This window comes from Hyperolius riggenbachi, chromosome 11 (assembly GCF_040937935.1).
Source record: "Hyperolius riggenbachi isolate aHypRig1 chromosome 11, aHypRig1.pri, whole genome shotgun sequence".
Lineage (NCBI taxonomy): Eukaryota > Metazoa > Chordata > Amphibia > Anura > Hyperoliidae > Hyperolius > Hyperolius riggenbachi.
The window spans coordinates 79,977,047-79,992,301 of record NC_090656.1 but is presented as its reverse complement, the minus strand read 5'-3'; the positions used below and the strand labels follow the sequence as shown (position 1 = coordinate 79,992,301).

The following is a 15,255-nucleotide window of genomic DNA, read 5'->3' as shown; positions in this document are numbered from 1 at the left end:
ACGCATGCGGAAACGCATCTGCATGCGTTTTTACAAGCGTCGGAATGCCGGCGAAATCGCGTCGCAACAGTGGAAACAAGCCCTGAGAGACATCTTATCTGCATAGACCCTGAAGTATTAGAGGCAGAGGATCAACAGGGCAGCCAAGCAATGTGCATTATTTAAAAGGAAATATATATGGCAGCCTCCATATTCCTCTCAGGTGTCTTTCAAGCTTACTGTACCCTACTTCAGTATAATTAGAAGATTAGCAGAAGCAGCTACCCTCTTCAATGTGCAGCAATCCCTTCATCCATGTGCACGCCATGCAACTCCTTCCCCCCTCACCCCCATGCAAAGCAGCTCCCTATACTGTGCGTTGCAGCTCCTTCCATATGCAGCCCCCCCCCATCATTTGCAGCAGCAGCCCCTTCTGTGTAGCCTCCTATCTCACTCATAGCCCTATCCTTGTACAGCAACCATTCTTCCATATGCAGCACCCCCTCTGGCCAAAAAATCCTTCCCTATTGCTGGCCCATTCACTCTGTCATGCAATACACATTAACACTCCTGCCTGCTCCATAGTGGGGGTAGGGATGAGCGTAATGACCTAATTACGAATTTCCGAAATTTCGCGAAATTACTACAATTACGATTTTAGCAGTAATCGAAATTTCGTAATTTTCGCAAATTACGCAAATTTTTGTAATTACGAAATTTAGTATTTTAAAGTTTGCAAAGGTTTCTATCCCTCTAGATGCCTAAAATGAATAACCAACCAACCCTCCTCCTCTCTCTCTCTCTCTCTCTCTCTCTCTCTCTCTCTCTCTCTCTCTCTCTCTCTCTCTCTCTCTCGCTGTCTTCCATGTGGTTGGCCTGGGTTTGATCCCTGGACATGTCATGAATGTGAGTATGGTTTTGAAATACTACAGATCTCTGGAGAGAGAGAGAGAGAGAGAGAGAGAGAGAGAGAGAGAGAGAGAGAGAGAGAGAGAGAGAGAGAGAGAGAGAGAGAGAGAGGAGGAGGAGGAGGAGGAGGAGGAGGAGGAGGAGGAGGAGGAGGAGGAGGAGGAGGAGGAGGAGGAGGAGGCTGGCTGGCTGGCTGGCTGGCTGGCTGTGCTATTCATTTTAGGCATCTAGAGGGATAGAAACCCTTACAAACCTGAAAAAGTAAAATTTCGGTTGGAGACACGAAATTCGTCATTACGGGAGTGAAATTTCGATTACGAAATTGTAAATTACGATTTGAAAATTAATTACGAAATTACGAATTTGGGTCGTAATGTTAAATTTCGCATTCGTAATAAAAGCAGTTCGAAATTTCGAAAATTTCGGCTCATCTCTAAGTGGGGGTAGCCTCTTGGCTGGTGATGCGTCTGTACAGCACTCAGCCCCAAACTGTCACCCGAGGAATTGAGTCCTGATCTGTCGGAGTGACTGTCCTCATATGTGTGTACATGGCTTTAGAGAGCTGTGATGAAGAGTTAGGTGAAGGAGTTGGTTGGTTGGACTGCCAGGTTGGCTGGACAAGGAGACAGATTTTATGGCGGATAGGACATTTCAGATCTACTGTATTTCAACACTATACTTAGAATTTAGTCATAAACTGATGTTCTGAGCAATAAATACACGTTCCTCTAAGCTTCCCTTGGTTAGTTTATAGCCAAATTGACAATATAGCAGGAAACGGCAGTCAAAATCCTTTTATCGTTTGTAAAAGAAAAGAAAAATCCCAAACCTATTTTTACCTTTAGAAGCTGATCTCAAGCAGCCAATAAAGTAGAGTGCTTGTTATGTTTTATCGTTTATAGATATAATCTTATCATTTGCAAAGTACTCACTGTCTGTATTTATAGCAAAGGAAACTCAGCTACTGCAAGGACAATAAGCATTATAAAACGCAAGTTTATTTATTTTTCTACTATAGTACACGTGCTTGCTGCAGTTTCTTCACTTTTTCATGTAACTGTGATTATAAAATTAAAACTATGCTCTGTAATAAAGCAGACAGCTTTAACCCTTTCAGGACCGACTGCCTTAAAGGTATACTGTAGGAGGGGGGTCGGGGGAAAATGAGTTTAAGTTACCCGGGGCTTCTAATGGTCCCCCGCAGGCATCCTGTGCCCGTGCAGCCATGCTTCGGCCCCGCCTCTGGCCCACTTCTGTAATTTCAGACTTTAAAGTCTGAAAACCACTGTGCCTGCGTTGCCGTGTCCTCGCTTCCCCTGATGTCACCAGGAGCACACGGCGCAGGCACAGACCATACTGGGCCTGCGCAGTACGCTCCTGGTGCCATCAGCGGGAGTGAGGACACGGCAACGCAGGCGCAGTGGTTTTCAGACTTTAAAGTCTGAAATTCCAGAAGTGAACCAGAGGCGGGCCGGAGCATCGGTGAGTGGCTGCGCGGGCACAGGATGTCTGCAGGGGGCTATTAGAAGCCCTGTGTAACTTCAACTCATTTTCCCCCAACCCCCCTACAGTGTACCTTTAAGGAACAAGGAATTTTTACATGGGGGGGGCACGTTTGGGGAGGGGGGGGGGTCAGGCAGCCAGATCCCTGCTGGAACTTGCTGGGCTGTGTGTCCCGCCTGTAGCCAGATGTCCCCCCTTTAGCCAGCAGCCTTTATTCACCTCCCAGGCTCCAGCGATGAGCTGCTGTGGACCCCTCTGGCCGGCATCCCTGCCCGTGCTGACGCTAAGTTCCGGGTCGTGGTTTGATGACGTCATCAAGCCGGGACCTGGTACTTACGTCAGAGCAAGCAGGGATGCCGGCTAGAGCGGAGGGGAGCGCCGATCGCCGGGAGAACAGCAGGAAGGTGAGTGGAACCTCTTCTTTCCCCCCTACCTCCGCAGCTCTTACTAGTGATCACTATGATCTGCCGGCGATCATAGTGATCATGTGATCAGAAGCCATAACCGATGGCTTCTGATCACTGAGGGGAGATGTCAGCTGTCATGACAGCTTAATCTCCCCTCTCGGGTGCACACAATTGCGGCGGGATGCTACGTTTTCGCGGACGTTGAATCTACATCCAGTCAGAGGGGCAGCACCACCTGCTGGACGTAGATTGAAACTACGTCGGTCCTAATGTGGTTGAGACCATTCATTGTCTAATGGATGAAAAAGGCAAGCTATCAATATAATAATAATCAATGTCACATTTGTGTCCTGAGTAGACTTCATGTAAAAGGGAACCTGAAGTGAGAGGTATATGAAGGCTGCCATATTTATTTCCTTTTGAACAATACGGGTTTCCTGGCAGCCCTGTTGATCTCTTTGGCTGCAGTAGTGTCTGAATCACACACCTGAAACAAGCATGCAGCTAATCTAGTCAGATTTGTGTCAAACATCTGATCTGCATGCTAGGTCATGGCCTATGGCTAGATGTATTAGGACTCTTTCACACTAACCAACCCGATTTTGTGCACGCATTATGAATCACGGCATGACGTCGGAACTTTGCGGTTCGACACATATCAGCGGCGATAGACTTTCATGTTACCTTTCTTACCGCATCCTAGGTGCGTCAAAACAGATGGAACAGCTCCTGGTGTGAAAGAGCTCTTATGGCCCATACACACGGGCAACCTTTTTGGGCTGTCGCTAGCACAGTGCGCGACAGTTCGGCGACAGCTCGTCGCCAGGTCCCTCCGCGTACACACGCGGAAGAGGGATTACTGAAGCGACGGAAGCTGTCGCCGACGTTCCTCCCCCTCGCCGGAAGCGCCGTGTATTTTCTATTATGTTGCTGTCGCTAGTCCGCATGCTCACGCGGACTAGCGACAGTTGCGGCAAAGTTGCGGCGGCAACTGTCGCCGGGCGATTGACCGCGCCAATCGACTGGCGACAGCAGCGACGGTTCAGGGTGCGCGCCCGTGTTGCGCCTCATACTCGCGGGCGACAACTGTAGCTCGTGAGTATGGGCCATTAGAGTCAGAGGATTAGCAGGACTGCCAGTCAACTGGTATTGTTTATTATTGTTTAAAGGAAACCTGAGATGGCGAGGGAGAGAAAATGTATACATACCTGGGGATTCCTACAGCCTCCTCCAGACTGATCGCTCCCACACCGTCCTCCACTGACTCCTGTATCTTCCGCAATCTGCTCCAGTAAGTCTGCTGGTCTGGCCACGTACACGCCCCCATTGCGATCCCATAGCTGGGAGCGTTCTGCGCCTGCGCAATACTACTGCACAGGTGCCGAACGCTCCTGGTGGGCGGCCAGACTGGACCTACACCGACAATCCCCGACCGGACGACTTACGGGGCCAATTTTGGAATATACAGGAGGCGGGCGGAGGACAGCAAGGGAGCGGTCAGCCTTTGGGCCTGGAGGAAGCCCCAGGTATGTATATATTTTCTTTCCTGCCCCATCTCAGGAACACTTTAAAGGGAAATAAAGATGTCAGCCTCCATATCCCCCTTACATCAGTTGTCCTTTTGGGCAACTTAACATCAGAAAGTGGCATGGTGAGTGTTTGTTAAAGGAATACTATCGATGTATGCATTTATTTTTAAATGCTGTATGTTGTAGCACACATTAGGGCAAGTACTAGGAGCAATTTGATTCCTCACACAGCTGTTCCTCTCAGCTGTAAAATCCTCCGTCAGTTTTGGCGTCAGTGTTGGATACAAAATGTATCTAATACTGAGGCTCCCAGAGGGCTAGACCATGTCTCTGCACAGGGGAGTTGCTATCAACTCCTCAGTTTATAGTTTAATTATCACCTTGCTGAAAGAATCTTATTGATATGGTGGTAAGGGGTTAAGCCGCATCTACACGCGTAGATGCGGCCGCGATGCTCCTTATCGATTGATAAGATCCGACAGGACGGATCTACGCACCGCCGATTCCCTGCTCGATCCCCGCGAGGGGACAATGGCAGGGAATCGTGCGGGAGATAAGCGGCGCCGGCGGGGACGAGCGTGCACGAGCGGGGACGCGCAAGAGGCCGCCGATCGCCACAACATCTCCCCAACATCTCCCCGTGTAGATGGGGCTTTAAAGATTCTAGCAATGTGTGTTTATTATCTTTGCTTCTCTTGACTGATAAAGATACTAATAATGCTAATTGTAGACAGTGGTCTGCCCCTCTCAGCAGCTTGTAAAGTGGATGCAGCCCAGAGTGAATCACCTCAAGCAGGCAGCCAGTCTGAGTGTAAACACAGACTCGTGGTATAGCTAGTTTATATTCCAGCAATATTCCAGCTCATTTAGTTACCTATTACCACCTCAGATCAGCCTATTTCTCCTCATGTCTGCTGCATGCTGTGTGTGACACAGTGAAATATATTTGTGAGCTGTGTGACAGAGTAACCAAGCAGCTCAGGGTGACCCAAACTACTATGAGCTGTGTGAGAAATGAATTTTTAAGCAGGGATAGCGAGAGAGAGACCTGGGTAAATAAATAAAGTGACCCTAGCACTAGTGGTAATGTGTACACTAATATAGAGTATTAAAAAAAAAAGTCGTTTCAATCGATGGTATTCCTTTAATGCAGATCAATGACAGTTTGGGGTTGAGTGCTGTGCAGACGCGTCATTAGTCTGCAGGCTAGCGATGCATTCTGTTTTTACAGAGCAGGTATGTAACAAGTGGATATTGCTAAAGCTTTATCAGGACCCATGCTCAAGTATTGTATCTCCTCTTTTTCAATATCCACTGCTGCCTGCTTACACCCAGTCAAAAATTAAATACATCCCCTTTAGTCACATGATCATAGGCCCTATTCACACTTAACATCCCAAAACGCTAGAGACTATCACTAGCGTTTTGCCGTGGCGTTTTTTTCTTGATAAATGCGAAAAAAAACACTGTACATTTTTGCGATTTTATGAACGATCGGGATTAGCATTTAAATACAATGCAATCGCCATCACTCTAAAATCGCTAAAAATGCTGCATGTAGCATGTTTGCATTTGAGTTTACCATGAATCGTTGCCAATCGAGGCAGTGAGATCACTGCCATATACTTTCAATTGCACTAGCACTTTAAAAGCGTTGGCGATTAGGCGATTAGTGGTAAACGCCCGCTAATCACCCAAGTGTGACTGGGCCCTTGCAGGGTTGAGAGTGATTGCTTTGTCTGCTAAAGACACGCCTCCTTGTTGAATCACAGCCTACCAAGCCTTCAGGCTATCCTTCCTTTTTATTTTACAAAAACTGCAGCTTCTTTAAAATTTTTAATAATTCCCATAGATGTTCTATTGAATGTACATACAAACTATGCTTCTGCTTTAAATAAACAAGAAACATTCATAGCCCTACTGCCTGGGCCACAGATGTGACCAGTGCTCTTTATCTCAAAATTCATAGTCCTTCTCATAGACTTCTGTGTCTACCCACCTGATGCCCCTGTAATATCCATGGCCTTGAGGTTTCTGGCCTTTATGATGGTGATGGTGAGTCGTCCCGCGGTGGGGAGGTAGCAGAGTGAGAACATCAAGTCTCCAAGGTCGACGTTATCCTACCAAACAAAAAGCAATATTTGACAATTTATACAATGAAAAGAAGTGAAATCCATTATTATAGTTATTCTTCTGCTGACAGAAGTGGAGGCTGCCTGAGAACTGGCAGCACAATGCAAACAATAATGTATTGCTATTAACAGACTCAAACAAAGAAGAAAAAGAATTTCATCTCTGAACATTATTTTTCTGAAGAAAGGTTATTGTAAATCATCAGCTCTAGGTTTACTGTTAGAATAACTGTACATGAAGACATTAGGGTGTGGCCTTTGATGTCACAGCCATGGACCAGCCCCCTGGTTTACCTCTATCTATTTTGCATAGACAGGAGATGATGCCACGATTGTAAGAGGGATAAAACAATAAGAGCTGGGGCCCACTAGAAATTGTAAATCGCAATCAAAATCACTTAAAGGATACATAAGCTTAAAACTGACAGAAATGCTTTACTGACTGGGGGATTCTTCCAGCTCCTTAACGTCCATCTGTTTCACAATGAATTTCCACCATGCTCGAGGATGCCGCTGTCCCCTCTGTAACATTGTGTGGTGGTCTTCTGCGCATGCGTGGGCGGGCCATGCGCCTCTCGTAATCATGCTCCCGAGGCTCCTAGCGCAACTCACAAACACTTGTGAGCAGGCCATGGGAGCTTGATCACGAGAGGTACGCGGCCTGCTTGTGCATGCGCAGAAGACCACGACACAGCTATGGGTTGTGATCTTACGGAGGGGACAACGGCAGCCTCAAGCACAGAAGAACCTTACCGTGGGACAGATCGACTTCTAGGGGCTGGAGGAAGCCCCTGGCAAGTTAAGTCTTGCTGTCTATTTTTATCTCATGGATCCTTTAAAGAGACTCCGTAACAAAAATTTCATCCGGTTTTCTTCCATCCTACAAGTTCCAAAATCTATTCTAATGTGCTCTGGCTTACTGCAGCACGTTCTACTATCACCATCTCTGTAATAAATCAACTTATCTCTCTCTTGTCAGACTTGTCAGCCTGTGTCTGGAAGGCTGCCAAGTTCTTCAGTGTTGTGGTTCTGTGATGCATCTCCCCCCTCCAGGCCCCTCTCTGCACACTGCCTGTGTGTTATTTAGATTAGTGCAGCTTCTCTCTGCTCTATTATCTTTTACAAGCTGGATAAATCCTCCTCTGAGCTGGCTGGGCTTTCACATACTGAAGAATTACATACAGGCAAAGCTGTCTGCACTCTGCAGGAAGAAACAGCCTGACACTTCAGTGGAAGATAGCTGCAGGGGGAAAGAAACACACAAATGATCTCTTGAGATTAAAAAGGAAGGCTGTATACAGCCTGCTTGTGTATGGATGTATTTTCTATGTGTACATCAACCTACTTCCTGTTTTGGTGGCCATTTTGTTTGTTTACAAACAAACTTTTAAAAACTGTTTTTAACCACTTTTAATGCGGCGGGGAGCGGCGAAATTGTGACAGAGGGTAATAGGAGATGTCCCCTAACGCACTGGTATGTTTACTTTTGTGCGATTTTAACAATACAGATTCTCTTTAAGTGCTTTTGTAATGATTTTTGCAGTGTATTCCAGAGTAATTTCTGGAGATGTTGAAGCATTTTTTACTATACAACTAGCGATTTGTATATGAACTGCTATTTGCGATTTCCATTAGCATAAAGCTTTATAAGTACAGCAAGTAAAAGTGCTGCGAAATATCGCTTTGTATAGCACTGAAAAGGGATTTTGCAGTGATCATATACTTTGTATTAGAGCACAAAGGCTCCCAAAATGCTGAGGCATAAAGTGCTGACCCTGGAGGTGTTATTATTATTATTATTTAGTATTTATATAGCGCCGACATATTACGCAGCGCTGTACAGTGTATATATATATCTTGTCACTAACTGTCCCTCAAAGGAGCTCACAATCTAATCCCTACCAATGTCATGTGTCTATATTATGTAGTGTAAGTACTGTAGTCTAGGGCCAATTTTTTTTAGGGGGAGCCAATTAACTTATCCATATGTTTTTGGAATGTGGGAGGAAACCGGAGTGCCCGGAGGAAACCCACGCAGACACAGAGAGAACATACAAACTCTTTGCAGATAGTGCCCTGGCTGGGATTCGAACCAGGGACCCAGCGCTGCAAGGCGAGAGAGCTAACCACTACGCCACCATGCTGCCCAGGGGGTGTTTCAGGGGGTGGGGTCTTAAGAGGAGATAGGAAAGATAAGTGAGGGCCTCAATAGTTATTTATCCCCTGCAAGTGCCAGGGTACCCCCTCCTGAGCTCTGGGCCCCATAGCACTCACTATGGCTGCTATGGTATCTCTTCCACAAGAGCCCATCAGGGTTTATTCACTTTTTTTACACTGGAACATACATGTATTTATCCATACATTTGGCGAGCCATCCTCATAAAAAAATGAAAAAAATATAAAGGACACAAAAGAAAAAAGTAGAATGTCAAAGAAGTATTAAAATCCTTAAAAATGAAGGAACCCTGTGAATATTACGGTGATGGTCCAAATCCTTCATTAACTATTAAACAGTGATTAGCCTTTGTTGTTACTCTGTTTTCAAACAAGATATGTTTTAATCCTTCATGTAGCTCAAAAGGCCATAATAGTAAAATCCGCACAAAGAAGGATATTTGTAATAGCGCTGCCTTCCCACCACGGCTCAGGTCTTTCAGAGGAATGCGGCGGACGCTGCAGACGGAACGCATGCTGACTGGTAACATGATATAGCTGGAAAGCCATGCGCACGCTGCGCTTTGAAGTTAACGCCTGTGTGTTATTGTGTAAATATTAAAATATGCCTCGGCAGGGCGGAATGCATTATTTCTGTTTATGCGATGTGGAATTTACATGAAAGATGCTGGACCTGCAGGCCTGTCTTGGAGACTCTGGGGGGTCCTGCCTAATAACCAGAGAGCTGCTGTGACAAGCCATGCAAAAATGATGAAGAATTCTCAATTTGCTGTGAATCAGGAACCATCAGGGCATTGTATGTTTTATTTCATTCCCTGTATCTGTACCTACCTTTCTATCTATCAGAACATACACAACCATATTTAAAAAAAAAAAAAAGCTGGGACACGGTGTAAAATGTATATAAAACAGGACCGGATGGTTTGCAAATTTAAGCCCAATATTTTATTAAAATAGTACAAAGACAACATATCAATATGTTGGAACTGAGAATTTTTATTTTTGAAAAATTAATTCTGAATTTTGAATCTGATGGCAGCAACAACACTTTAAAAAAATTGGGAGAGGGGCATCAAATTGTGTGTAGTGCTAAACACAACCAAACAAATATGCCTGGTGGGAAAACTTACAACTAATTAGGGTAACTAGCAACAGGTCAGTATGGGTCACGTTGTAGCTGATGCTTAACACTTCTCTGCAAATGAGCAGAGAAGAGTTTGGCATCGTTTCCCATCATTTTGCAAATGCATCGCATTTTGACTCTGGCAGGGGACACAGAAGCGCCACAGCTACCCCAACCCTGGATGCTACAGGTAGTGTCCAGGGAAAAGCGAGACGATGGGAAACAGTGGGATCAAGCGTGGCATCTGCGCGAATGATGGTAAATGACCGTGCTGGCGGCTGTCCATCCACTTGATTGGACGGTGCTTAAACAACAAGTACAGCGGACATTGTTTACCACTGTGAAAACAAGCTCTAACGGGATTTTGCATAAAAAGAGTTTTAAAAAAAGTAAAGATGGGGAGAGGTTACATGCGATGTTAAGGTCGCATAACGTGCCCCTAACGCAACGCATGTTAGCTTTGAAGTTGGACGTTATATAGAGCTGCGTTATGCGTCTCTTCATGCGTCCGTGATGCGTACTTTTTGACGCATACTATCAAACGAAAACGGCGCATGCGGCAAATAAAAAAAAAAAAAAAACAGTACTGAACATGTGCAAACATCCGAACGCAGCTACATATGAGTATAACGCACAGCATGCTGCACTTTCATTTACCGTGCTGCATTATATTCCAACGCAATGTGGGCACTGTGAACAGCCCATTGATTTTTCATTGCTGTGAGTTGTTCTGCGTTACAGGCTGCTCTAATGTGCGCCTGTAATGTCCCACTGTGAAAGCAGCCTAAAGGGTAATGTTTCTAAATGTAAAATTGTAATTCTAGGTTTCATCATTTATAGTGCACAATCTCAACCACAGATTCCAGTGAAATTGCTGTATACAATGGGCAAGGATGAAAACCGGTATTAGGGCCTGTTTCCACTACATGCAGATTGGATGCAGAATGGATGCAGAAAAACTGACTCCAACGAAAGCCTTTGAGCCTGTTTCCACCAAACGCAATTTTTCTGATGCAGATTTTCCCATAGGCATTCATTGGAGTCAGTTTTTCTGCATCCATTCTGCATCCAATCTGCGTGTAGTGGAAACAGGCCCTTAGTTGGCCGTTGTTATCAGGCACTCATGTATTAAAAACAGTCACAATTTTGTACTGGAAAATACTCATTGGACTCACTGAACACAGTTTGTCTCTGAAAACCAAAACCCCACCATTTCAAAGAAGAAACCAAAAACTACATAATGGAACATCACCACTTCCTGTTGACCCCAGCTTGACCCCACTTCCTGTTGACCCCAGCAAACATTTAGGAATCGTAAACAATATGTACTCTGGGGTAATGTGTAAAAAGAGCCTCCTGGCTGTATGTTGGTCAAAAGCCAGCATCAGTGTTGGTATGGGGGAAGGGTGGTCATACGTGCAGATGTGGCATGGGTATGTTTCATAAAGGTTCCATTAAAGTGGACCCAAATTAAAAATACAAGATTTCAGAAATAAAATCTATTTTCTAAATTATAATAATAAAAAGCAGCCTTTTTTCAGCTGCATGGTGACAAATATAAAATATTTTACATTTATTGGAGGAACCCCTCCTTTCCTTTCATATTGTCGGGACAGAATCCGGCAGACTGGTGGAGGAGATAAAAAACAAAAACAAAACACAGGCTGCTACTGATGATGTCACAGGGGAGGTGATCTCAGCTTGTGTGAGATATTACATAGACGACGCCCCTGTGGTGGAGGGTAGCTGATGACAAACACACCCTTGATCTAAAACCTCCTACTAAGCTCAGAAGTAATGGCTGCCACCTGTATAACCCTAGTTATGGAAAGAGAAGGGTGAAAAGCATGCACTGAAATGCTCATAGGCTTGAAGGAGTGTTTATTTATCTTTGTATGTGTCAGAGTGGTGCAACTAAATATTTTGAATTAAAAAAATGTTTGGTTTGGGTCCGCTTTAACAATGTATAAACATATACAGGCTTGACGCCTTATGTGCTGTGTGTGTTCGGAATACTTATTTTTGACTAACACTGTACAATATTCTACTGCTACTACTTATTTTTGAAGGAAAGCCTTGCTTATTTTAGCATGATCATGCTTATGTGTTTTCTGCACTTATTACAGCAGCATGACCGAGTAGAAAAAATAATCCAGGTGCTAAACTGGCCTGTCTGCACCTGTCACCCACTGACGACACCTGTTATATTATAAAATGAAAAAACACCACAAAGGAGACCCTGAATTTTGGGGTATATAAAATGCTATATTAGGCACGAGTGTATAAAATGCTATATTAGGCACGAGTGTATAAAATGCTATATTAGGCACGAGTGTATAAAATGCTATATTAGGCACGAGTGTATAAAATGCTATATTAGGCACGAGTGTATAAAATGCTATATTAGGCACGAGTGTATAAAATTCTATATTAGGCACGAGTGTATAAAATGCTATATTAGGCACGAGTGTATAAAATGCTATAGTAGGCACGAGTGTATAAAATGCTATATTAGGCACGAGTGTATAAAATGCTATATTAGGCACGGGTGGGACAACATTTTACTTTTAAAACTACAGCAGATTGTCTCCTTATTACCCGAATATTTACAGAATGTCATGAAAAGAAGAACGGATCCAGCACAGTGGCAATCATGTCTGAACTGTTTTTCTTTTCGAAATGTGATGCTTGCATTTAATTCAAAACGGGCCCCTTTTTTTTCCTCAAATTCTCATTTATTTTTATATTTGCCATGTTGTGTTTGAGCTATTTCCATTAAATATAGGATTTTGTTCCACAAGAGGCGATCCCTTTATAGATGTGGCAGTAATCGTTTGTTAGCAGATCTGGTCTATGGGTACCTTAGTATATACAGTCAATGGATAACGTGATGTAATTTTCTGATCACAAACCATCATTAATTGCTTTGGGTGTTGCAAGTCTCCTATGAGTAAATATTTACTGAGGGTATAACAGGCGTAACAATAGCCCCCACGAGCCCCTCTCATCCTACTGTTCCTTCCCCTGTCACAGGGGGTCCAGGCTCCTGTGGTGAGGTGCAGAGCAGCAGCAGTATGACAGTATGACACTCTGCTGCCTGCCGCCTCTTCTCTGAAAGATCTGTGTGTGCGCAGGGCCGGATTTGGACATTTTACCATTAAAGGCCCACTGTCACCAACCCCCCCCCCCCCCCCCACCACCACCCCGTCCTGCGGCTTACATGTTTGCCAGTTTTGCCTTAGCATGCCAGCCCGCCCCTTGCTTCCTGGTGCCCTAGGCCTTGGCCGTGTACTTTTTACCCTCTGAAGAAACGTTGCTTACGCGAAACGGCTGTCAGGCTGCCACTCGCAATGCACGTATATGTCTGTGCCAACCGTTGATTAAAGGTAAACCTAGCATGAGCAGTGACTCTTCTTTCGCTTCCCCTTTGTGACACAAGCTCTGCTTTTCTGAGCGCACGCTCTTGCGGTTACAAATCCGGTTAAGGTCCAACGCCATTTCCCAGCTGCATCTAGGGCCAGTGCTCTTCGATCTCTCCTTTCAACGGCCTCTGTGGCCTTGCCTCAAATCTGGCCATGTGTATGTGTGTGGGGGGGGGGAGGGGGGGGGTGCAGCACACACAGAGCACCTGATCTTTTCTGTGGAAGCAACACACTTAAGCTACCTGTGCTTTTTTATGGGGGGGTGGGAGCTTGGAGGGCCTGGTCTGCAGGTTTTTGCTGTGAGACCCGGCATATTTAGGTTACGCACCTGGAGGGTAGGATGGATAAGTTGGGGATTTGATCAGAATCATTATAGAGCCTTGTACAGATGCTAGATTGTTCTAATCTGGCATATATGCAGTCACCCTGATGTGTCGCTGATAGTCCAAAGGCCACAGGCCATGCGCATTGTTCTATCCCTTACCCCTCCAGCTCAAAACTGCTCCTGCCTAAAATCTTGACAAAAATCCTGACCACCCGCATAAATAAACACATCTCAGATCCAGACGCGTAGCTTGGGGGGGTCGGGGTAGGACAAGTGCCCCGGGGCGCTGGGTCCCCAAGGGCGCCCAGCTGCTGTCATACCTCCGCAACAAATTAAAACATAGGCAGCATCGGCGCTCTGCATTTATCGGTAGTCGGGACGGCTAGGTCTAGCAGCTTCAAGATTCCATCAAGGACCCATCTCTACTGCAGGCTGTCTCCTCAGCGCCTCATCTAGTGTTTAAAAAAGCTCTGTATATTTCAGTTAGGCGCTGAGTAGACAGCCTGCAGAGCAGTGTGGGGTCTTCAACTTTGAAGTATGGAACCCCGGGAATATGCAGAGCGCTGGTGATGGGATTCATGGGAACACTGCAGCTGGGAAAGGAATGAGCTATGGTATGATGTATCGCAGGCTGGTCAGGAATCCTTCCTCTTTTCTTCACGCAGCACAGTGGTGCTTCCAGCCTGGACTCTGCATTCCATGTCTGCTCTCAGTCTCATGGTAAGGGGGGGAGGGGGTACTTAACCCCTTCAGTAACTTGGCTGACTTTTTCAGGAAGTGTGTGTGTGTGTGTGTGTGTGTGTGTGTGTGTGTGTGTGTGTGTGCGCGTGCGTGCGCTTTCAGTGCGAACATTGTGTGTTTGTAGGGTTGCCAGGTCGGCTGATGGAGAAAACCGGACAGGGGGTGGAGTTAGGGGTGGAGTTAGGGGCGGAGTCAGAAGCGCACTTTTATGTAGAGTGGGGCTAAGCAATGGGCTTTTTAAAAAAATTTTTTATAGTATTTATATCGCACTGACATCTTCTGCAGCACATTACAGAGTACATAGCCATGTCACTAACTGTCCTCACCAGTAGTACTGGTCCAGTGCACATAAGAGACAGTTTTTCACCAGTAACTGCACATAAGAGACAGCTTTTCACCAGTAAATGCACATTATAAGAGACACCTTTTCGCCAGTAAATGCACATAATAAGAGACAGCTTTTCCCCAGTAAATGCACAAGAGACAGCTTTTCACCAGTAAATGCACATAATAAGACACAGCTTTTCACCAGTAAATGCACATAATAAGAGACAGCTTTTCACCAGTAAATGCACAAAAGAGACAGCTTTTCACCACTAAATGCACATAATGACAAACAGCCAGTGTTCCCAGTATATGTAGCCAGGGATATATGTGCCCAGTATATGTAGCCAGGGGGTATATATGTCCCAGTATATGTAGGCAGGGGTGTAAATGTCCCAGTATACGTAGGCAGGGGTATATATGTCCCAGTATATGTAGCCAGGGGGTATATGTGCCCAGAATAGGTAGCCAGGGGGTATATGTGCCCAGAATAGGTAGCCAGGCGCTATATGTGCCCAGAATAGGTAGCCAGGGGCTATATGTGCCCAGAATAGGTAGCCAGGGGCTATATGTGCCCAGAATAGGTAGCCAGGGGCTATATGTGCCCGGAATAGGTAGCCAGGGGATATATGTGCCCGGAATAGGTAGCCAGGGGGTATATGTGCCCAGAATAGGTAGCCAGGGGC

At 45.4% G+C, this 15,255-nt stretch overlaps 1 protein-coding gene across 3 annotated transcripts in view; it reads right to left on the bottom strand.

The window, feature by feature from the left end:
- LOC137539058 (synaptotagmin-9-like) overlaps positions 1 to 15,255 on the bottom strand; it is a 275,820-nt gene that overhangs the window by 34,278 nt on the left and 226,287 nt on the right. For all 3 annotated transcript variants that reach the window (XM_068261531.1, XM_068261532.1, XM_068261533.1), the window contains exon 4: positions 6,327 to 6,447. In XM_068261531.1, coding sequence (XP_068117632.1) covers positions 6,327 to 6,447 — 121 coding nt within the window. The remainder of the gene's footprint in view (positions 1 to 6,326; positions 6,448 to 15,255) is intronic.